The following is a 26,499-nucleotide window of genomic DNA, read 5'->3' on the forward strand; positions in this document are numbered from 1 at the left end:
TTTCGAAAGGAGGGTAGTATAACTTGTCTATTAATGACTTCACTGTTCAGCTAGCAAACTAACCCAGATATTACCTTTTCCTACACACTCAATGCAATCGGATGTAAATGTGTACATAAAACTGCACATATATTTTGTAAAATGTAACAACCCTATACATTTTCTACAAAAATACGAATATACGAATATTTTATTCTCATAAACATACATAGTTACAGAGAAATTAGTATACAATTATAATATAATAATATAATAGTGCATGCGTAAATAAATATGGAAAAAGACAGTTCATTTAATTGTGTATGTTAAACACAATTTAACTAACCAGGAGGGACGACAATTGATAATACATGTTTAATGAATCTTGCTAGTTTTTCTAATACAATAATGTCAGTTGATGAGAATAACTGATTAAATTTTGCAGTATTTGCATTTTTTTGACAATATTTCGGTAACAATTTCTTTCTTTCTGAACTAAAAAAGTTACAAACTAAAATATAATGGTACTCATCACCTATTTCATTTGAGTTACATATAATGCATGTTCTTTCGTCTCTTTGAATTTTATGCCATCTGCCCGATTCAATTGGCAAACGATGACAGCCACATCTGAATTTACATATATAATACATAAGATATGTGGGTAATAACGATAAATAACGTTCAAAACAGAATTCATTCTTAAATATTCTATAACAAATTGTTTTACTTGAATTAAAAATGTCAGACGACCATTCTTGCTTAAATTGGTCTTTTAATCTAAGTTCTACACAGTTTTCTATCCATTCTGTAGAAAAATAAGACTGGGATCTCCATACATTTGATAGACCACAGTTATCAAAAATGCTTTTAACAAATTTCAACCATTTGTTTTCAAAGCCATAATTCTCAAAATATACAAACAGCAATTTGTAAAGAATTGAGGAGATTTTTTCCTCTTCACCATTTACTAATCTACACCAAAATTTTATCATTCGCATCTTAACTGTTAGCGAGATCGGAAATCGTCCGAGTTCTCCATAAATAATGCTATTTGGCGTTGTCTGCTTTAGGTTTAATATGAGCTTGCAAAAACGCAAGTGTACTTTTTCTAAAACATCTAAATTTTCAAAACCCCAGATCTCTGAACTGTAAAGTAATACTGGTAAAATGGATTTATCGAACATATCTAATTGACATTCAATTGATAAATTATGTCTTCGACATTTTTTTAATAAACTATACATTGCTTTTGTTCCCTGGTCTCTTAAATATTTTCTTGTGGTTAAAAAAGATCCACTTCTTGCAAAAAATACACCAAGATACTTGTAGTCTTTGACAATTTCTATTTCTTTATTACAAAAATAAAATTTTTCTTTTTCTGAAATTCTTCCTCTAGAAAATATAAGAATTTTTGTTTTTTCAATATTAACTTTCAGTTTCCAATTTTCACAATAATTTGAAAACGTATCCAACATAAACTGTAAATCCTTGCTTGATTCTGATAACAAAATAGTATCGTCTGCATATAAAAACAATAGAATTTTAAGATAGATCGTTAACTCATTTTCAATATCGCAACTGATTGATTCTAACCCTTTTATATTATGTTCTTCTAAATATGATTGAAGATCATTAAGATACAATGAAAAAAGTACAGGAGATAGATTTTCACCTTGTCTAACTCCTAGTTCACACTTAAAAAACCCTGAACATTCGTCATTATGTCTAATATATGATTTAATACCTTCATACATATTTTGAATAATACGTAAAAATCTACCATTTACATTATTTTGCAAAAGTTTAAAAAATAAAGAATTTCTATGAACAAAGTCGAACGCCTTCTCAAAGTCCACAAATGCACAATGGAGTTTTTTCTTTTTAAAACGCAATAGCTCAAATAAAGCATATAAAGAAAAAATGTGGTCATTTGTAGAAAAACCACTTCTAAAACCAGCTTGGTTTTGATGTAATAACATGTATTCATCAAGATAATTATTTAATCTAGTGTTCAATACCGAGGTAAATATTTTCCCCAGGCAAGACAACAAAGTGATAGGCCTGTAATTTTTTGGATCTAACTGGTCGCCTTTGTTCTTAAAAATCGGTATTATTATACCAGCAAGCCATGCTTCAGGCACAATACCTGTTTCAAAAATTAAGTTAAATAAAAGTACATATATGTCACTCATTTTCTCAAAAGACGATGATATATATTCATTTATAACATTATCTTCACCCGGTGATTTGTTGTTTTTTGAAGCTTGTATTGCCTTTTTTATTTCTTCAATCGTTATATTACAATTCAACATATCATTTTGTACATCATTTACATCATTTTGTATATCAAAGTCATTTTGACCATCAAACTTATTTTTATTTAAATCTTTGAAAAAATCTAGCAATACATCTATAGAAATATTTGTATTTCTTTTTCTTCGACCTTTGTTAAAAATTTTCCAAAACTCTTTGGGATTTTTTGATCTCATTTTTTTCATTTTTATTCTCATCTCTCTATTAAAATTAATAATATTTTTATCCAGAGTTCTCTTATATGCATTTTCTGTCAATTTCAATCTGCTCTTAAAAAGGTTTGAACCATACTTTTTGTATAATCTCTTTGCTTTACGATAATCCCTTCTAGACTTTTTGCAATCTCCGTTAAACCATAGTTTGCTTTCTTGACAATTACGTGTATCAATTACCGGCCTCTGTGTTCCTAAAGTTTGTTCTGCAGACTGCAAAAGTATAGAAGTGACTTCTTGTATAAAAGTATCAATATCATATTTAACCACAGTTTCAGTATCACTAATGGCATCGAGCAGATTTGAATGCAGAGATGCAAGTTTTTCTTGATCTATATTACTCTTGAATAATTCACTTTTTTCTTGTTTCCATGGTTTAATTCTTGGAAATGATTTTTTATTTGTACTCTTTTTTCCAGAAAAACTATCATTTAGACGTAATGTAAGTGCAAGTGGTGAATGTACATCTGAATAAAGCTTATTGAATTCAAATATTTCAAAATCATGTACAATTTGTAGCAATAAAGAAGTACCAACAACATAGTCAATTACACTGTTATTTTTACTTGTTGACATTCCAATTTTATCCTTTCCAACTCTACCATTAAAAATAAATAAGTTATTATCTTTGCAAAAACTTATAAGCTTTCGACCAAAACTGTTTATGACAGTGTCTGGGCTGTTTCTTAATCTTGACAAACCCATGTCATCTAAAATTGTAACGTCAGTAAACTCACTGATATCTAAAACATTTTGTTCAAAAAAATCGTCATTTGCATTTAAATCAACATAATCGGGCAAAATTCCCGTACGTGCATTCATATCTCCAAGTAAACAAATAAATTCAGAATTTTTATTTAATCTTTGAAATTCTAATTCAATTTCAGAAAAAGCATCAACTGATGAATAGTTACTACTCTCAGGTGGCACATAAATAATACCAAAAATTACATTTTCAGATGTCTTCAAAATTACTTTGTCAACACTGAACCATAATACAAATTTACATTCAGTATCAATAGGTTTTATAAAATCTTCTAAGTAACTTTTATAGCCTAAAGCTATGCCACCTGATTTATTTATAAATTTCTTTCTATTCTTATATTTAAAAACATAGTTATCTAACATTAAATCATCAAAGTCATCAAGTTTAGTTTCAGTTAGACAAATAATATCGAAAGTATTGAGTAAAGTTTGAAATTCTGGGTATAATAGTTTTGTTTTCAACCCACATACATTTAAAGACAATAGGTGTAGATTATTATTAAAGTCTGAGCTAAAATTTAAATGTTCATTTTCAAGGTCGTCAGTTCCGCGTGAGTAACTAAATTTACTAGAAGTTTCTTTTGATCCTCCACGGTTCACCTATTCACCGTTACCATTTTTCTTCTTTTGGGGTCCTCTGCGGGGAAAATGCTTCGGTTTGGCTCCTTGTTTCTCGTATCTTGTGTTTGCTGGGTTGTTATCTGTTTCCATGTTGTGGTTAGTTCTGTCGTCAGGAATAAATTCTTTGCCATCTATGAATAGTCTGTCGCGTTTAAAGTGTGCCTTCTTGTGTTGTTCCTTTGCCTCTTTAAAGTATGGCCATAGTACCTTGCGACGGTCGTTTACCTCTTTCGGGAATTGTTCACTAATCCCATAGTTTTTCCCTTTAAGTACGTTTGCATTTTTCCGAACTAGTTCTCTATCGTTAAACGATTTGAATCTGCAAACTATTGGCCTAGGTTTTTTGTCTGCTCTACCGAATCTGTGCGCACGGACGAATTCAATCGGGTTTGATAATTTAAGTTCTTTTATCATGAATTGTTTTAAGATTTCTCCCGTCTCTTCGCTTTCTTCGTTGTCGCTAGATTCTTGAATTCCCGAGAATATAAGATTTTCTCTCATAGAACGTGTTTGGAGATCTAGATGCCGTTCACGTAGATCGTTTAGGTCTGTAGTCAAGCGATTAAAGTTTACGCCAATCTCTTCGTTATATGATTTAATGTCTGAAATGTCAGTTTTCATATCAGCATCTTCTTTTCTGCCGGCCTCGTATTGCGCACCCAAGAATTCTAAGCTGTGTTCCATTTCACCTACTCGCTTTGTTACATTTTCTACCTTTAAAACCATAGCACTAACCGTAGATTGAAATTTGTCGATTTTTTCAGTCAAAGAATCTATTGAAGACAGTTTTTTGCACATTTCGTCAACTTTATTCGCCAGGTTGTCAATTTTCATACTATCTGTTGGTTGGTTCATAGTAGAGTTACAAACTGGTTGTGGAATCGGGCCTTGTGGGGTGTAAGGAATGCCATAGAAACCAGACATCGGAGAACTTGGATTTTGGATATTTTGAAATTGTTGAAGATTTCCACTTCCTTGCAGTACTGGGGAGCTAAAATTTGGTGTGAAGTTTGGTGTGAAAGAGTTCATTGCATTATTGTTGTTCATAATCAAGTCTTTCTCGGTACAAGTATCTTTGACTTTGTTTACCTTTTTACCTTTGATAACATTGTGAGCACAGTTCTGTTTACCAGGTTTCTCACTACTTGAATTTTGCACATTTGAATTCCTCCTTTTCCTTCCATCGTTTCCTTTCTTTTTCGAATTCATATATTAGTTAGTCCAAAATGTTCAAATAAAATGCATTGATAATTTCCAATAGCAACACGAAATGTCTTATTTTACTAGGTTTATCGCTCTAGAAAAAAACCCAACCATCTTTGTTCACACATGCGTATATAAAAAAAATTAAGGCCTTGATTCCATTAATCAATATAAATTTAATGAGTTTTGTCAGTGTTTGGAAATATTGTCAGATTGGCTTGGGTGTTTAAGGACCTTGCTGACCCTTAAGAATTTCACATGGTTGGTCTATATTGTCATATAACAAACATTTTTACCCATATGGGAATCCAGAAATATTGAAAATCGTTGACTTTAGTCAAGTAATCTATATTTTGCAGGCCACAAATAATTTTATTCTTTATTACAAAATTCTCATTTTCCATTTACCATAGAATTTGTACTTATTAAAGGCAATACATGTATTAACAACATCTATTATAAAGGATGTATGGACAAGAGGGTTATCTTTCCAACATGTGATATGAATTTGACCCCTGTTTTGTAAAATAATGATATGCTTGGTTGATTTTTTTTTAACATAATAGCTCAGAAAGTAACAGGAAGATTTGTAAACCAAACTGGATTCATTCTTTACTTTTAATCAATCCTAGAACACAAAAAGCTTGGCAGATAAGCAGCAATAAAAGTTTTTGAAAAACCCAACCTGGATATCGAATTGAAGATCTCAGATGCAAATATTTCTATGTTAACACTATAAATATGCATGCTTTCACTCAAAAATCAGCAGCAGTACTGCAAAGGGGATTTCATACAGCAACATCATAAATAGTATAAGGGAAAATAATATTTTAATTACTATTCCAAACTTGAGTAACTAACAAATGCAAAAAAATGGAGAAGACGTTACTAAGTTGTATAACTTAGGTCTAATCCATTTGTCATTTTGAAAAAAAAAATATGTTTAATCTAAAAAAAATGCCATGTGAAATAATCTCTCTTTATAAAAATATCTAATGTAAGGGTAGAGACCATATTGAAACTGGAATACAATATAATAAAAACTTAAATACAATATTTGAAACTAGAATACAACATTTGTAACTAGATTACAATATTTGACACTATAATACAATATATGATTGTCCTGTACATGTACCATGTGTACTGAGAGATCAAATATTAAAATAGAAAACATTAAAATAATATCTAAGATGTTTTTCCTTTCATTGCATAAATATATTTAAAATTTTCCTTTATCATAAAAGGTTGCTGAGTTGTAGTGCTATGATTCTTCAACAAGTTCAATATCTTTTTCCCATTCCGTGAGTAAGGTTTTAGAGACAACTTTCATATTCAAGTATTTTTCTAGCACATTTCTAATGTCAAACTATGCATCTGTTATTATTTCACAGTTAGAGTCAATTGTTCAATTATGCCAACTAACCTATGCTCAAACAGCTTAACTCATTCACAAAAAAAGACCTCTAAATTTGTCTATGGCTAGGAATCATTGGTAAAAAAATTCATGTTCAAGCAATAAACAAGTGTTGCTAGATATATATATTTTAAATATTTTAAATATATACATTAAAATGTATTTAATATATATAATATAAGCATATTTGAATTGAAGGTCACACCAAAAAGCATACAATTAGGAGATAACTGTATTGTATTTTAAGCTCCGACAGCATCAATTGGTAATTTGATGGTCGCAAATTAAGTTTACTGGTGACACGTTAGCAGAGACAGTAAACTGTAATTTGCGACCATCAAATCACCAATTTATGTCGTCGGAGCTTAAAATACAATATTGTTATCTACATTCTAATGAAACTGACAGAAAACAACATCAAAACATGTATTTAAAATCTGTCATATATCGGCTGCGTTTGCACATACATTCCATAGCATCAATTGTCAATTGAGGCCATGAAAATTAGTGACGTTATCCAATCAAAATGAACGTTTCAAACTTTGTTGCATTAGAATTGTCAACTATTAATTGGACATGCATGGTTTAAACAGTCAAACACTTTTTACAATTAAGGCACCATTTCAAAATTGCACATTTTCATCATAACAACAAACAAACATTTTATACTAAAATATATAATTTTCAAATCTAGCTTAAACTTCTTGCTTAACAACAATTTTCATGTAAATTCTGTATAAATAATAAATGTAAGAAAACATTTGATCCAAACTCTTAATACATCTCATCTGTACATGGTAATATCAATGTTTAAATAATGGAATCCAGTCACTGTTCAGGAGAAGTTTGTCTATAAAAAGGTATTTATAACAAAGCAATCAATTAGAAGAACAAAAACCATTTCCATACTGAATTGAAAATATCGAATATACTAAACTATAAATTAAAAAAAAAAATGTCATATATCAAGTCATATTTCTAGTCATGTATATTTTGAATGAGTAACTTTTTGTCATTTAAATGTCATTTTTCTTGTAAACATTTTTAAAACACTAGCAAAAAGATTAAAGTTACCTCAAAATTTGTTTTTTAAGGCAATAACATTTTACTATCAACTATTTTTATATATTCAATCTAACTTATAACCAATATGACCAAAATTACAAAATACATCAAAAATGCCAGCAGAAATCTTGGATGTAAAAATATATAATATTGTCATATTTTCAGAAAAATAGGGAAAATATACATATTTCACAATACTGGTTCAATTTTAACAAATTTGATATTAGATTGGTTTTGTCATTGCAGTATATAATGCCGGCTGAAATCACCAATATTTTTAGAGTTTCTTCTGATGTCATCTCTTCCTGAACAACCTTGAAGCAAGACAGACTAGTAAACATACACATATTGCCACTAAATATCCATATAACATTTTATATCTCGCTGGTGTCCATAAAACTGTATAGGACAATTCACCATTCTTTCCTGCAAAAATATTCAAATAAAATTGTATTTTGCTAAGCTAGTTAGTCTATGGATATTAATATCTACAGACTACTGTTTGTAATATTTTAAGAATAAAAAAGAAGATCATATATATGTATTGACTTACACCTTCTTTTTTTCAAGGTACATTTTTGTACAATGATAAAGTTTTATCCTTGCTGTTCATTATAAAGAATGGCATTTTTATTTTAACAGACAAAGATGGGTATCCTCAAATTCTGCGATCATAAAGTTAACAGAAAATTAATTGCTATTTGACTGTGTTGGGCATACCAATTTGTGCATTAGTTTAAAAAAAAATTGGGTGAATAAAGCTAAAGTTAAGTGTGGGGGAAAACTGGAACAGAGGAAAAGACAGTCAAGGGTAATACTTTTAAGTACTTGCATAAAAATGGAAATACATTAATGATTATAGTCAGTGTCTTCAGTTCGACAACAACACGTTAATATAGATGTGGGCTGCTTATATTTTGAGGTACGTTAGTTTTAAATTATATTAGCCTTCTTTCGAGGATCTTGGATATTCATTTCATTCACGATTATGAATGTAGTCTGAAGAGAAAGCTGCATGTTTACTTAAAAATGTGGTTATTTACAAGTTTCGCTGTCAGCATGATGTGGGCAGTCTGTTGAAACTTCCTTTGAATTAATTTTTCACGTTAACACTATTTTACTTGCTTATAAACAATCCAATCTTTATTAGCTATTGACTTTATAAAAATAGTTTCACGTCGACAGTTTGCAGACTGACCAGGGATGCATTCATGCCGGTCAAATGTTTAAATTTGGGATATCGGTGGTCAGAAACCATGATCGACCATGCAACGTAAGCAGTAGAATTTGTTAAAATGTCCGAACAACATGCCGGCTGAGGCCCGCCACCTTTCACCTATGCCTTTATCACCCCTCCGCCCTTTAATTAGTCTCGTATGCAAACACCTTAACATTTTCTTTAAATATCTATTAGGTATATTTGTACCTTAATCTTAAAATCGATCGCATGTTAAATCATTCCTTATTCCAATTTATAACATATTGTAGAAGTAAAACAAAGAATTATTCAAAATATATAAAATTGAGAATGGAAATGGGGAATGTGTCAAAGAGACAACAACCCGACCAAATAAAAAACAACAGCAGAGGGTCGCCAACAGGTCTTCAATTTAGCGAGAAATTCCCGCACCCGGAGGCGTCCCTAATTATTCAAAATATATGCATGCATGACTCTATGCATCATACTTATGCCTCAGTCTGTATTTAGTAAAATTGTGTAAGCATTCACATGAGATATGTTATATGTGAGAAATATTATTTTTTATCATGGCCATAATTTATTAACAACTTAAAGTTTTCATTTATGGTTTTAAATTTGATGCTAAGTCATTATAGTATTATTTTTAAATCATCCCTTTTAGTGTACATTTGAATTTTTTGTCCTATCTTTTTTTAATATATAGACATAAGACTAAATTACATATGTACTTTTAATATTGATTAACTATAATAATGTGTATCTGAAGTATATGTGTGTTTGTGTAAATCTTTTCAAATTTTGACACACTTGTTATAAAACAATTTACATCAACAGATCAATCTTAATTGTGTAATTATTGTAACTTCTTTTGCAGATTGATTTACAACTGGCACTAATAAGTTGACAGTTAATGCATAAAGAGTGTAGTTTCTATGATATAAGGTCTACACAATTCAATGTAAGTATTAATTGTATTATAATTAATGATTCCCTTCAGTTCTATATTTCATATACCATTTTGTATAATCTTTATCTGTTTTGCTCATTATTCTCTATTCTTTGTATTTCAACATACCATCATTCTCTTTTATTATCAGTGTTTTCTTAAACTTTAATGTCTCAGCCTTTAAATTTTCACTTTTGCCCATAGGGATTATTACATGATTGGTGTATCTATTCTGTAAACACCATCCAGACCCTCAGTTTATGTGAATATATATAAGTTATCTGGTGTCACACTCACCCAATCTTGATTAATTCATATTGATTATTAATAACAAATTGGCAAAGCAATGTGATGGGTGAATATCAGTTAAAGTAAGTTGTACTTACAAACTTTATTGTACTTTTACAGATAATTCATCAATTAAACTTTGTGTCAAGTTTTCTTTTAATTCAATAATAATTAAGGAATACACAAATGTGACAACTTTGACTGAAGTTTTCTATTTGTATCATAATATGAATACCAATTACTTTTAAATGCCATTAATGGTTTACATATTTTTTTCAGTACATGCATGAAGATGACTTGGAGGCAATGGTGTCATACATGTTAGTTTTAACTATAATAGCCTAACTGAAATTTGAAAAAAGTTATCAGAGAAAAAGAGTGACCACTTCTTTCTTATGAAGATCAACACACACAAGGAAATTATCAGACAATTTGTAACCAGATATATGGGGGCAGTTTTAGATATATGCATGAAAAGAAAGTGAAATCAATATTTTTTTTAGATAAAAGCTTGATGATATATAACAAAAATATTAAAACCGTGTTGAATATGAAAACCCCATGCCATGTCACATGTAACTTTTGGAATGCTGAAATTTTCAGTATTACAATAAAAGGAAGGATTTGATTACTGTTAAAACTGACTCTGGAACATTCAAGACAAAGAAATAAAGAAATAAAAACATGAGAGGAAATGACTGTGCACTTCTTTTTTGAAGGATCAACACACAAAAGGAAATATTCATATCATTATGCATCATGTGCAGTAGTTGAGATAATTTTGGATATATACATAAAGCTGTGAACTAAGTGATCATTATAATTCAAACATCATATGTGGTACCTGCATGTACTTATTGTACATATTGTAATTCACAACATTTTACATGGATATATAGGAATATTATTTGCATGATACATGTGAAATAAAAAAAGACAAGTATATGAATAAAGAATTATCTAGTACAGCATTATCATATGAAAACCAACAGGATGATACATGTATATATGTCCATACATTTATTATGGATCATGGAAACCTACAAGGAAGTATTGTATGCATTGTTATAAGGATTATTAGTTTAAATTCAATGTGACATGTGCAATTCAATGTGACATATGCAATGCTTTTTGTTTTAATTTTGAGCAAACTATTTGAAATGAATGAAAAATTAAGTTTCTTTGACATTGAAACCTTTAGCATAGTCATATTTGTATGTAATAGGCATGCAGATAATACTCATACTGAACTCAAGGCTTTCACATGCATACAACTTTATTGAATAAACAAATAGATTTATCTCAAGGAAATTTCTTTTTTTAATGTTTTTTTTTCTATAATAATTTACTGTTTTGTACTGGAAAAAGTGCAATCAATGAATGATGCACGTTCAAAAAATGAACATAGCTCTAGAAATTATTGCTTATAGCTGATATAGTTTTAAAAAAGACCCATTCACACATGTGATGTGAAAGTAACTGATCCTTATATTAATTAAAAATGTTTTTAAGTAAAAAACATTGAAAAAACTTTTATAGGGCTGAATAGATAAATATTTCTCATAAAACATGAGTTTGATAGAAGGGGCTACATACTACCATGCACTAGTGCTTGTTTTAAAAAGTGTTTTCCCTATCAGGAGAATCATTTTGTTTTAGAAATACTGTTATGTCGTTCGTCATCACGTTATTTCACTATGGCCTATGCTAAACCTTGGTAATCTAAAAGTCGTAAAGACCCTATGATATTCAAACTTAAGGAAGGAAGCAAGATAATATTATTTTCAATCGGCAGATATGACACACATATGTTTAAAAATGAACATTTGGTTACGAAAACCCTCACAAAGTATAACGTCAGAGTATCCCCCCTTTTTTCTCTTCGTATGCACGGTGATTCTTTAAAGATTCATGAACAACTCAAGTATGAAAATGTGGATAAAAAAACATTATTTTACATCTTTAATGTGTTTATCTCTAGTCAGAAACTATCAAAATGTCGATTATTTCTTTCCCTGCATTTTTACACCGACAAGGGGAATAATCGATCTGAATCAATTCAGTGTTTAAATGTCGCCGAGTAAGGACTTGAATATCATTCATCTATAAAGATCGCATTGGCACACCCCGTTAACATTTATTGATCTCTTTATAACTTGGCATATTTATTCTTGAAAAGCTCATGAATACGAAGATTGCTGTTTCTTGTTTTTAAAATGAATATAACATATCTAAAATTGGCAAAATAGTTGACTTTTGGTGGGGCCACGGTTGGATTGTATGTCACTTCTGTTATTTTTTATTATAAAAGGGCACATTTAAAGAATGAAACAGCTGTTACGGGAAAGATAACATATTTGTCAACCAAATACAACTTTATTTTTATTCATTTGCCTAGTTCTATGGGGTGTGCCAGGCTCTTGAAGTTGGACGTTCACATGCCATCTTTGAATGCTGCCCGTTACCATGGCAACCAGATGGAGGGTTCTGAGACACCAGAAATTAAAACTTTGGATAATATTAGGGATGATAAAAATAAGTTCTGGGTATGAAAGTTTCTAGACAAATTTCTAAATAATTTCAAATTTCATTAATTTTTTTATGAATAAATAGCCGATTTACTCTCGAACAGCATTAACCTATCTGCGTGTTACAGTAAAGAATTTTGGATTAAAACTAATTCAATTTATTGAAAAGTAAAACACAACCACGCAAATTATATGTAATTAGAACGGTCAACACATTAAATTAAATATTTTAATAATCCCTTTCATTTCATTATAAGAAAAAAACAGCACTTAAATATTATAATGTAACTCTAATTATTCTACAATCAGTCATGCCAGTTTTCATATCAGGACAGGTTTCAAAACAATTTATTTAAGATAATAAATTTAACTATTAAATTAAAAAGAATGTTGACCAAAAAAGCCCAAACTTTGCATTTCAAAAATTTAATCAATAAAAAAACATAAGTAAGAAGATGAGTTTTAAATGCAAATGACTCATTGTTTATTATTTTCAGTTCTCTTGTAGTGAAAACCTCCAAAATATGCTGATTTAAGATTTTTCTCATGTACTAACTGATTGTCCATTTTGATTCTTTTCACACTAATGATAGTTGGGATTTGACTAAAGCTATGCTGTATGGGTTTTGCGCAAGAAGCCATACAGTTGCCTAAAGTTGCTAATGTTCTAGGTATTTATAAATCTGGTCTCGGGTTGAGAGTAACTGTTGTCTCATTGGCAATCATATAATTTTTTCATATTATCCCTGTTGACATTTTCTAATAACATGGCTATAACGCATGCACATTGTTTATCAAATTTATCTACATTCTTATTTGAGTATCCTACTTCCATTATCAACTGACTAATTAAAGCCACACCATATCCTATATTTATCTACTTTTAAGTGTCATTTCCCCCATATTTACCTATTTTTTAGAGTGTAACTTTTCCTGTCTACTTACTAATTATAGCCACACCATATCCTATATTTATCTACTTATAAGTGTCATTTCCCCCATATTTACCAACTTTTTAGAGTGTAACTTTTCCTGTCTACTTACTAATTATAGCCACACCATATCCTATATTTATCTACTTATAAGTGTCATTTCCCCCATATTTACCAACTTTTTAGAGTGTAACTTTTCCTGTCTACTTACTAATTATAGCCACACCATATCCTATATTTATCTACTTATAAGTGTCATTTCCCCCATATTTACCAACTTTTTAGAGTGTAACTTTTCCTGTCTACTTACTAATTATAGCCACACCATATCCTATATTTATCTACTTATAAGTGTCATTTCCCCCATATTTACCAACTTTTTAGAGTGTAACTTTTCCTGTCTACTTACTAATTATAGCCACACCATATCCTATATTTATCTACTTTTAAGTGTCATTTCCCCCATATTTACCTATTTTTTAGAGTGTAACTTTTCCTGTCTACTTACTAATTATAGCCACACCATATCCTATATTTATCTACTTATAAGTGTCATTTCCCCCATATTTACCAACTTTTTAGAGTGTAACTTTTCCTGTCTACTTACTAATTATAGCCACACCATATCCTATATTTATCTACTTATAAGTGTCATTTCCCCCATATTTACCAACTTTTTAGAGTGTAACTTTTCCTGTCTACTTACTAATTATAGCCACACCATATCCTATATTTATCTACTTTTAAGTGTCATTTCCCCCATATTTACCAACTTTTTAGAGTGTAACTTTTCCTGTCTACTTACTAATTATAGCCACACCATATCCTATATTTATCTACTTATAAGTGTCATTTCCCCCATATTTACCAACTTTTTAGAGTGTAACTTTTCCTGTCTACTTACTAATTATAGCCACACCATATCCTATATTTATCTACTTATAAGTGTCATTTCCCCCATATTTACCAACTTTTTAGAGTGTAACTTTTCCTGTCTACTTACTAATTATAGCCACACCATATCCTATATTTATCTACTTATAAGTGTCATTTCCCCCATATTTACCAACTTTTTAGAGTGTAACTTTTCCTGTCTACTTACTAATTATAGCCACACCATATCCTATATTTATCTACTTTTAAGTGTCATTTCCCCCATATTTACCTATTTTTTAGAGTGTAACTTTTCCTGTCTACTTACTAATTATAGCCACACCATATCCTATATTTATCTACTTATAAGTGTCATTTCCCCCATATTTACCAACTTTTTAGAGTGTAACTTTTCCTGTCTACTTACTAATTATAGCCACACCATATCCTATATTTATCTACTTATAAGTGTCATTTCCCCCATATTTACCAACTTTTTAGAGTGTAACTTTTCCTGTCTACTTACTAATTATAGCCACACCATATCCTATATTTATCTACTTTTAAGTGTCATTTCCCCCATATTTACCTATTTTTTAGAGTGTAACTTTTCCTGTCTACTTACTAATTATAGCCACACCATATCCTATATTTATCTACTTATAAGTGTCATTTCCCCCATATTTACCAACTTTTTAGAGTGTAACTTTTCCTGTCTACTTACTAATTATAGCCACACCATATCCTATATTTATCTACTTATAAGTGTCATTTCCCCCATATTTACCAACTTTTTAGAGTGTAACTTTTCCTGTCTACTTACTAATTATAGCCACACCATATCCTATATTTATCTACTTTTAAGTGTCATTTCCCCCATATTTACCTATTTTTTAGAGTGTAACTTTTCCTGTCTACTTACTAATTATAGCCACACCATATCCTATATTTATCTACTTATAAGTGTCATTTCCCCCATATTTACCAACTTTTTAGAGTGTAACTTTTCCTGTCTACTTACTAATTATAGCCACACCATATCCTATATTTATCTACTTATAAGTGTCATTTCCCCCATATTTACCAACTTTTTAGAGTGTAACTTTTCCTGTCTACTTACTAATTATAGCCACACCATATCCTATATTTATCTACTTTTAAGTGTCATTTCCCCCATATTTACCTATTTTTTAGAGTGTAACTTTTCCTGTCTACTTACTAATTATAGCCACACCATATCCTATATTTATCTACTTATAAGTGTCATTTCCCCCATATTTACCAACTTTTTAGAGTGTAACTTTTCCTGTCTACTTACTAATTATAGCCACACCATATCCTATATTTATCTACTTATAAGTGTCATTTCCCCCATATTTACCAACTTTTTAGAGTGTAACTTTTCCTGTCTACTTACTAATTATAGCCACACCATATCCTATATTTATCTACTTATAAGTGTCATTTCCCCCATATTTACCAACTTTTTAGAGTGTAACTTTTCCTGTCTACTTACTAATTATAGCCACACCATATCCTATATTTATCTACTTTTAAGTGTCATTTCCCCCATATTTACCTATTTTTTAGAGTGTAACTTTTCCTGTCTACTTACTAATTATAGCCACACCATATCCTATATTTATCTACTTATAAGTGTCATTTCCCCCATATTTACCAATTGTTTAGAGTGTAACTTTGTCTACTTACTAATTATAGCCACACCATATCCCATATGAGGCACTCCCATTCTATAACTACATGTAGGTACCATGATTTCTGTGATGGAGAATGGTTTCTCTGTCAGATTTGTTACCATCCATCCTGTCATGTCTTCTATGTTTCTCTGTTTTACACTCCATGATGAGTCGTCATCTTTCATACAATCATTGCACAGAAATACAGTGGCCTGTAAATTTCAATCAGACAGTATTTTAAAATGTGTAGGTTTTTAAAATGAAAGAACCTTCAGTGAGAAAGCTTAAATATCCCATGCCCTACGTAATGTTGTACCCTCCCGAAAAAATGGTCTTTGTTTCAACCTTCTTATTTTTCTATTCATCAAGCTCAGTCATCATTTTGTGATGTGTTGTCACCTTCATTCATAATTGAAAAGAAACTGCAAAAAAAAATTGAAAGCACTACCATGGTAAAAACAAAATTATAACGGAAGGACTGATCGGATTGAAATCGTTATGTCATAATTAAACACAGCAATCAGAGTTCCTTTTATATTCTCCAAATACTGTTTGGGATTGTTGTCTTTATAAAAATACACCCCATATATGTTCCTTCTAAAAGTTTATGACAAAAACAGCAATGTTACAGCATTAAGTAAAATTTAATGATGAAAAGCTCATATAAAATAAATATGTGCTGATCCTGAATAGAAGTAAATAGAATAGTTACAAAGCATAAAAAATACACCCTTTTCCACAGACATCAGAATTGTATAAGGTGAGTTGCAATCAAAGGGGTATGGAAAGCAGCTGTCATATTTGGAGTTGAAACCTTTTTAAATAGGGCTCTCTCAGTTATCAAGAATCAACAAATTGAGGTTGCCTCGTATAACAGGAAATTGTTTCAAGATTTGATATGCAAACAAAACTTACATGGAAGTTAATAAAAAATTCACCAATAAAAGTAAATGTCAGGTATATGGAAACAAGACAGTGACCAAGTATTACCATTAACTAGAAACAAATAGGGAAACAAATAGGGTAACAAATGACATATTCTAAAACATATATGTATTGTATAAGCCATTTTATTTATCTACAAAGACTGGTGACAAGAGTTTTCTATCTTGGTATTACACCTTTATGATCATGTGTAGTTTGTATTTGTAAAGCAGTATTCAAATTGAAAATACTTTTCAACAACTTACCTTATGCCAGTGTCCTGAGAAAATCAAGTGAGGACGGACTTGTTGCAAGATCTACAAAATTAAGTAAAGAACTAATAATATTTAATTTTTAGAAACTATATACTGCTACATTGACAACAACTCTTAAGAAAACTGCATCTTTTATTGACAACCCTATAAAACATCTGGTATCCACTTAAGGGAACTCTACCTGCACAAAACATAAGAGGCGTTGGTTCAGCAGCTCTTTATTTATCTTTTAAGAAACTAGTATAAAAATTCTTCATCTTTTAAATTTTCTAAGTAAAATATCTTACATTAGTTTCTTATAAAACTATTAACATAATTAAACTTAAATTTGTTAAATATGTGATATAACGTCAAATATAAAAGCAACAAAATAGCTTAATAATAGAAACAAATATTACAAGAATATAAACTATTAAAAAAAAAATATTGACAAAAAAATAACGGTTGTGTTTTGGCAAACATAAAAGATTAGCATAGAAAATAAAACAAATTCTGTTTTCAACAAATTTTGATCAGGTAACGTGTACCGAGTAAAAAGTGAAAAAACTTCTAGTTATCCAAAAAATGTTTTATTGCACTGCTTGAAACACATGTACGTTATTTTGTAAAACGTTAGACAAATAACAAACAATTTTTATTGCAAAAAGTAGAGTAAAAAGGATTGTAGCAGTTTAATAACAAGCATAAATAATTTCAACATAGTTATCCATAAAAAGTTAGAAACACATGTATATTCTTATTTCAAACATTAGATAAATAAAAGATATCAGTAATTAACATTGAAGCATAAATATTTAAAAGTGACATGAGAAATGCTAAAATAACATAAAGCAGCATAAAATATGTAAATAATTATTCACTAAGGTAATTAATGGAAGCTCTGAAGATATTAGAATGTGCATTTTCAGTTACAAGACTTGGTGTTTTCCATATTTATGTGGTACTACAAATGAAAAGTAAAAATTCATGAAATCAAAATACTGTTTTCAACGCTTCAACTTTTCAACCGGATTAAAAAAAATCTGCACATTAACATTTAACTTGCACTTTTTTTTCTTTTTTTAAATAATTCCTAAGGGGATGCTTTCCTGCATATGATGTCAATGCAGACTAAGCAAACGGTAACCTCTAAAGAAAATGTATTAGGAAACAGTAACCCTTTATATTTACAGTCTACTAATGGGTTCCTCCGTGAAATTAAAGCAAATGAATAAAATAGATCTTAAACAAATCAACAATGCATTGTGATGTAGCAACATTCAACCATGCTTTCTATTCTTGAGAAAAACCTACAGGATTAACTCTCATTTTGTCTCTGACTAGAACAGATAAATGGCTGACCAAAACATGGACAGGGGAGGCTTTTCTTGGCCGTACCACCCACACCATATCTTCTGGATTCTGTAATTATATTGGTTCATGTTAAAAACTATCAATAAGAGGCCTTTTATGAACATGATGATAGAGATACTTGTAATGCAACAGTTTTGTACAATTATTTTAGGTCAAATTCATAGGGTATACTGCCAAGTTTATTTTAAATTTTGGAGGGTATCTCTGAAATTGAATTAAAAGGTAAAATGTTTTGAAAAATTTTCTTATCCAAAACAATTTATTATGATAAGTAAGGAAACTAACAGTTAACCAATCTAAAATATCACTGTTGCATTAGAAGTATGTCACATTACAATTGTATTACCTCAACATGTATTTTACAGGATTTTAAAGTTTTAATCAACTGGCAAATATACAAACAAAAATGATTTTTTTTGCATATTCACACATTATAAATACATTACTTATATGCATATTGTGGAAGTGAAATTATTCAAACATTTAAAAAAAAAAAATCATGTAAAATACATGCAGTGTTCTCCTTGCTGCTTTATGCTACAAAAAGCATGAATATGTTAGGCAAGTTTAGAATATAAAAGTAAGATGATTAGACTTGTTTTTGCAGCCACCAGATTATTGTTTACAATATATCCATTTTCACACATCTGAATATGTTTTTTTTCCATTGAGTTCAATTTTAAACAATTAAAATTTTCGAGACTAATATGACAATCGTTTAATTATTTAACTTGGTCAAAACTATTTTGACTGTTGATTCATTATTCATTCCATACTTTTTTCACTAATTTCATAGGTTCAGATTAACCTAATCTTAAAGTTCGATGAATGAAAATTGGTTTTTTTCAGACTTTGACAAAATCCTGAAATCAAACATCTGTGAAAATACTTGTTTCCCTCAATCCACAAAAAGATATTAATCCACAGTATTCAAATGTGTGAAAATTGATATCTGTACACATAACATACAGATTTTAAATAGTACTCAAAGACTTGAAACCTACAGAAATAACAAAAGGTTTATCTCTTGGTAAAATAGTGTTGTGTGTGAGGAAAATATGAATACCAGGACCAAGTTTGTTTCCAAATGATGCCGCAAGCATTCTTTTCTCAAGAAATCTTGGCTCAGGAAACTGCATATCTAACTGTAAAGGACAAATATAGATTTCAAAGAGTATTTGGCACCAACTATGTCAACTTAAATTAAACAAAGGGTTTTCATGATTTTAGAAATGCTTGCTTAAAAGAAATTTGTAAAGTTCTTTTGAGACCTATGAATCAGAGTATAATAAATCATTGAAAGGGATAAATAAAGTTGTAATTTTCAAAGAATATTATTAATATCATTTATATTTTTGAGTCTTTCATATTCTAAAAATATATATTTTTGAAAATTATAATTTTGTTTTTCAAGTTTGTTTACTTTAAGAGAGATTCAATGTTTTTATATAAAGTTGATTTAAGGAATAATAACATCAACTAGCAAATGATTTTATAAACTATTAAAAACAAATTCAGGGAATTAAAATATTTCATAGTACTAACAATGCCCAATGAAAATGAATGTTTTCCATGTACAAGTATTTAATAGGTGTTAATTCTGACATCACAAATTCAAAAAATTTGAAACAATGGAAATAAAGTACTTTCCTGAAGGGGAGATAATTTAAAAGAAAAGAATGAGTATTCCCCCCTTAATCATGTTGTTAAAAGGCCTATTTATCATTCTTAGCTTTGCAACACAACTACAATCAGCTTAAATAATAATGACCAAACAAAAAAATGTGACTATACAACCATACCTTTATGTAATCTATGAACCCAAAAGTAGACACACCAGTCATATTTTCAAAATGTTTTACAAATCTTTCCTCTTTTTTATGTGTTCTGAAGTCTCTGCCTTCTCCACCTATATCATTGTCACCGGGAATATATATCTTCTAATTAAAAAATAGAAAGCATGTAATATTAAGATACATCAAATTCAATTATATTGATCATATTTAAAGAAAAGATCAAGAGGCTCTTTAGAACATGTGCTGATCTCCTAGGTTATGCGCTTCTTCAATCTCCAACATTGCAGACTAGAATAGAATTCATCTAAATCTTTCTTGTTGATCTTGTAAATCTGATAATTTTTTCTGTTTACAATTTCATTCTATCTTCTTTAAATTTTGTCAAAAACACAAAAAAGGGTGAAAAACATTTTCATTTACGGACATTCACTCCTATTATATCCCTATTGATAATAGTAAAATTACTTTAGTCTTTCGTTTGTCTTTTATTTTATTGATAAATAAAAAGATTAATATAATCTGGAATCTGTACTAGAAAGATCACTTGTAATGTCGCAAACATGTTTTAGTAAACATGGTTTTAAGACAAAATAGATATGGGCAAAAGCCAATTAATTGTATACTGTCACTTCACTGTAAATTCAGAAATGTTTGCGAATTTTTGATTTTTGTGAAAAATGGGAGAGGGTTATAATCGCAATAGGTTAAACTCGCATTTTGAAATTTGTTATATGAATTAAAAAGGATTTTTCTCAATATCTCAAAAAATTTAAATGACATATTAGTCTAAAATGACAAAAATGCAATAATAAATGCATGCAATAATTTCTGAAATTACAGATCTTATACATGTACTTACTTTAGTATATTGAGCTGGTGAGAACACATCGTTAAATCTTTGATAAGCATAATAAAACTCCTCATCTGAAGCTGTACTACCCTCGTCAATCAAATCACCCAGGAATAATATAATGTCAGGTTTTACATGATGATAGACTAAGCCAAACGTTCGGGTTAAATATCTACAAAAAATGAGAATAACTGCTATACAAATTCAAGATTATGTTACATGTTGATGGCTTATACATGTAATGCACTGGTTTACAAGATCAGTAGAAAAAAATTGTGCCATTTATCAGTACTCAATAGATTACTTCTTTCTCTTAAGATTTTTCTATTTACAAACTTTGAAAAAGTTTTTTTTTATAAATCAATGAAGATGCAGGTATACTATTTTTTTTATCATCATTTCTTTTTTATCTTTAATATTTCAAATTTTGAGTTACCGATGTTTGTTCTACATGAGTAAGTTGCATGGCAATCTGAACTTTTCTGCAGTTGAATATTGGTACGGAATTGTTATATTATGTTTCCATGATTTAAGCTGCATAAAGATTTGTTATAACTAAATATCTTTAACACATTATTATATTGTGTAAAGGGATCTTAATATTTTTAACTAAATGTGTTTTTTTACTACATTTATAACATGTTTACTACATGCATAACTGATAACAGGAACAAATCTTTACCAATACCTGTCACCTTTTCAAAGTATCTAAGAGGACTGGGAATGATAATCAGGCCAATATGGAAAGGCCATATTTTAATCTGTTTACCATATACATATGTATATGTACTTCAAATGAATGAATGATGAAATATACCTAGACTCATTTACTCGTGGCAGCCTGGCCACTTGATATTGTATAACTTTACTATAGGTACATTAAAAAATTTGTTATATACCTATCTATGTCCCATCTAGAAAATGCTCCTATGGGAAACCTTGGTTCCATCTGGTACCCTTGTAGCTGTGGATCAGATACCAGTAAAATAACTTGCTCTTCTTCATAATTTCTTAAAAATAAAATTTTAAAACATTTTCAAATTCTGATATTCTAAGAGATATGGTTTTAAACGAGGACATACAAAGGGAGGGATGGACAAAGTGAATGCAGTACTGTATATTACCAAATCTGTGAGCAGGGATAAAACGAAAAACTGAAAGTTTATAAAGCATACATCTGTTCATCTTGTTCACGCAACTGCAGTAAAAAATATGTTTATTTTCTTAAAGATATGATCATGTCATTTATCAATCTAACATTTCAGAATTCTGACAACTTGGATGCTTCAATCTGGATGTCTAGATAGTGCAGCAAGTAATATTTCATTACTGACAGTGACTGTTGTATAAATAACACTAGAACACACCCGCGAAATCGCAGGCATTCAGTGCGTAGTTTAAAGTATGTGAAGTGTTGTTGGAAGAATTTTGTAACATACAGAATGACTGGAGAATTTCAGCAAAAGTATCATAAGTCATAGGTCATTGTGGACAGGAAAATGTTTTTTTCCCAAAGTTTCCAATTTTTGGTTTTCTATCAATTTCAATATGAACATTCATTTAGTATGTTATGAACATTTAAGTAAGGAGCCTGTTATTCAGTGGTTGTTTATGTGTTACATATTTGTTTTTCGTTCATTTTTTGTACATAAATAAGGCCGCTAGTTTTCTAGTTTGCATTGTTTTACATTGTAATTTCGGGGCCTTTTGAAGCTGAGTATGTGGTATGGGCTTTGCTCTTTGTTGAAGGCCGAAGGGTGACCTATACTTGTTAATTTCTGTGTAATTTTGGTCTCTTGTGAAGAGTTGTCTCAACATGGCAATCCTACCACATCTTCTTATTTTTTTGTAATCAATGAATTTTATAAAAGATTTAATGACTGGAGAATTTCAGAAAGGGTATCAAAAGTTCACATGAATAATTTTAGCGCTTATCTGTATATTATAGACATTCATTACTATATAAATAAAGCGTATTTACTTTCAATTATAAGTTTACTAATCGATCCATGGTGATCATTGATATAGTATACAGACCCTCTCTATTTAATAAACTATGTGACCGCCGTGGATAGTAAACTTAAAAATGATAGCAGATAAAATTCTGAAAATACACTTTATTCGTAGTATGAAATTATGTATGTTCAAAGTATACAGAAAAACGCAAACCGGAAGTCCAATCTAACTTAAAATTTCGTCCAATGACGGGACAATATCCGGATAACTTTTTTCTCGTTTTTCTCCTAAGACAACTCAATCTGAATAATCATATGAATGGATGACAAATGTGACTATGCACTGTACCTATAGGACACAGAGGTGTGTTGATTAATTTATTGTGGAAAGAAGAGAAGCGACACACAAAATGAGGTCTTCTCGTTTAATAGTATAGATAACTGTGAATTTACTTTTTTTTGACTTGATAGGTTACCATGAAGTACAAAGAATTTCCAGTTAAACTGGTAACAGCAAAATCCTTGCTAAATGTACATATAAAAAAGAAGATGTGGTATGATTGCCAATGAGATAACTCTCCACAAGAGACCAAAATATCACAGAAATTATCAACTCTAGGTCATCGTACAGCCTTCAACAATGAGCAAAACCCATATCGCATAGTCAGCTATAAAAGGCCCCAAAATGACAATGTTAAACAATTCAAACGAGAAAACTAACGGCCTAATTTATGTACAAAAAATTAACGAAAAACAAATATGTAAGACATAAACAAACGACAACCACTGAATTACAGGCCAGGCACATACATACAGAATGTGGCGGGGTTAAACATGTTAGCAGGATTCCAACCCTCCCCCTAACCTGGGACAGTGGTGTAACAGTACAACATAAGAACTAACTATAAAAATCAGTTGAAAAAGGCTAAACTCATCAGATGGATAAAAATACAAATACTACAAATAAATGTGGACATGGATGGGTACTTGTACATCCCAACAACAAAAAGACACTAAGTACAGATCTGAGAGTACTCACAACTACTGACAGCTAGTTCAAAGCCACTAACAACTAATAAAAAAATCATGCATCTAAGACTAAATGTACATAAGGGACTTGGTGTCAGAATAGTCAACAGAGAGGTTGTAAGTTAAAACCCCATAGCAGGTGTAAGCAACTTCTTATCTAAATAAACTAGGATTGCCAGTTTTCCTGCTGAAGTTTGTTGTTCTCTCTGGCTTCCTAAACCAATCAAAATTGACCACCTCCCCATATAACTAAGAGTGAGTAAATTGGTGTAAAACAGCATTAATTGATTATAAATGTACATGATGTACATCATATCAGTGATAATTAGATAGTAATCCATATATACCTGTAATCATCTAGACCAATATCAGGCCATCTGAAACTCTGTATGATGTAAATAAAACATTCATTGAACAACACAGTACCAATAACTATTGTCAATATAATAGATTTGGGTGTCCATTCACAGGCAAAATTCTTCCTTGCCATTTAAACCAACTGGACATTCTGTTAAACCATTGTTTGTGTATGTAATACCTAAAAAGAGAAGTAAATTCTTAAATTATATCTTTAACACCTCCTCATTGGTCTGTTGGTCAAAAGCAAGTTATGTGGATATAATGCTACCAAGTCATACACAAAAATGAAGTAGAAAGCGATCTATTTTGTTTATTTTTTGTATGTGTTCTTACTTGTCTTATACATTATGTCTTATAAAACTACTCTGAGTACAGACTTACCTGTGAATTTGGAAAAGTTTCCATGCCTAGCATCCACTAGATATATAAAAGTTAAATGCATTTTGTGTTTAAGAAAGATTGGTTTTTGATGGGCATTTTTTTCCTTTCTGCAGAAGGTGTAAAAATAAACAAACACCTGAATTATTTTGATTCTGTCCACTCACTGACTCAGATAAACTCTTTAACTCACCTGTAGTTGTGAAGATACCTCTTGTCCATGTCAATTAAGGACAATCACAACAATACAATCCGTTTTTTTACCTGAATGAGCATCTCAAAGTTGTACCACAACTTAGTTAATTTTCACACCTTATGCATGAAGGAAAAAAAATGCCCATCAAAATCCAAAAGAGATTTTATCTTTCTGAAACACAAAATGCATTTAAGGGCATACAATACAGTTTTGATCCCGTATTTACAAGTTGATGAAAATTTGCATATAGGCTATTTTTTACCTGATTAAATCAAATATGTAATAAAAAGTATACCTTCATGTGTTACTTTTTGAGTTAAATGAGGTCGAAATTATGAATATTTGCTCAAAACTCGGATTCATGGCCTTTTTTTCCCTTTCGAAAGAAAGACATAACTTTTTTGTTATAAAAGATAAACACAAATTGTTTTTTGTTAAATAATTTGTAATTTCTGTATTATATGAGTATTCAAAAAAATTATGCACTTTTTATTCAGAAATGACTCATATCTATCAAATGGTCATGAATTGAGAAAAAAACGTTAATTTTTGCTGTATATTTATCCAAATTAAAAAAATTGCACTATTTACAGTTTTATAAAATTTGGTCCACATAATCTCCGGTGTCATATGGTATTTTGAACCCCATGGTAAAATGACCCCGGGGTCAAAATACCGCTATGGTAAATTGAACCCCCCCATGGTAAATTGAACCCCCCTGTTATTTTAATTCTAGATGATTAATAAAACATTTAACATTGTATAAAAGCTAATCAAATATTAAAAATCATTAATACAAGAAGGGGAGGTCAATTTTCAATGATTGGTTAAAAGAAAAATATTTGCTTGGTATAAGTGTTCTGAAGTCTTAACCAACAAAATTTCAATCAAAAAACTTCTGAAAGCATTATAACTAGACCATGTAGCTTGGACACTTTAATTCTTTGAAATTTGTAATATTTATATAGAATGGTAGACTTAAGTTTTAATTCTCCATGGTAAAAAAAGGGGGAGGGGGTCAAATTACCATGGCTCAGTTAATCTAAAAAGTAAAATTTTCAAAACATCTTTTCAAGCTACTAAAATAAATACAAACTTCTTATTGGAGTACAATAAATATGGAAAGGAGTTACAGTAGCTAGATATTTTAGCATTAAAGGTCTTTAGATGTATAGTAGGGGGCTCAATATACCATGGTAGGGGGGGGGGGTCAAAATAACATGGCAAAGTTAAATTTTCGAAACATCTTTTCCAGCATGCTAAATACATACAAACTACTTATTGGAGTATTATGATTATGTTAAGGAATTAGAATAGCTAGAATTTTTGAAATTCAAGGT

General features: G+C 30.1%; 1 protein-coding gene across 5 annotated transcripts in view; it reads right to left on the bottom strand.

The window, feature by feature from the left end:
* Positions 1-7,616: 7,616 nt before the first annotated feature.
* LOC143045029 (metallophosphoesterase 1-like) overlaps positions 7,617-26,499 on the bottom strand; it is a 35,735-nt gene continuing 16,852 nt past the window's right edge. For 2 of the 5 annotated variants that reach the window (XM_076217308.1, XM_076217310.1), the window contains exons 2-10: positions 24,573-24,763; positions 22,141-22,251; positions 21,251-21,413; positions 20,398-20,535; positions 19,600-19,740; positions 18,536-18,643; positions 17,234-17,284; positions 16,057-16,255; positions 7,617-8,004 (exon numbers count right to left, since the gene is read on the bottom strand). In XM_076217308.1, coding sequence (XP_076073423.1) covers positions 7,874-8,004; positions 16,057-16,255; positions 17,234-17,284; positions 18,536-18,643; positions 19,600-19,740; positions 20,398-20,535; positions 21,251-21,413; positions 22,141-22,251; positions 24,573-24,715 — 1,185 coding nt within the window. In that variant the 5' untranslated portion in view covers positions 24,716-24,763 and the 3' untranslated portion in view covers positions 7,617-7,873. The remainder of the gene's footprint in view (positions 8,005-16,056; positions 16,256-17,233; positions 17,285-18,535; positions 18,644-19,599; positions 19,741-20,397; positions 20,536-21,250; positions 21,414-22,140; positions 22,252-24,572; positions 24,764-26,499) is intronic. The other 3 variants (XM_076217312.1, XM_076217311.1, XM_076217313.1) reach the window with 3 other exon arrangements.

Source organism: Mytilus galloprovincialis, chromosome 9, assembly GCF_965363235.1.
Source record: "Mytilus galloprovincialis chromosome 9, xbMytGall1.hap1.1, whole genome shotgun sequence".
Taxonomy (NCBI): Eukaryota; Metazoa; Mollusca; class Bivalvia; order Mytilida; family Mytilidae; genus Mytilus; species Mytilus galloprovincialis.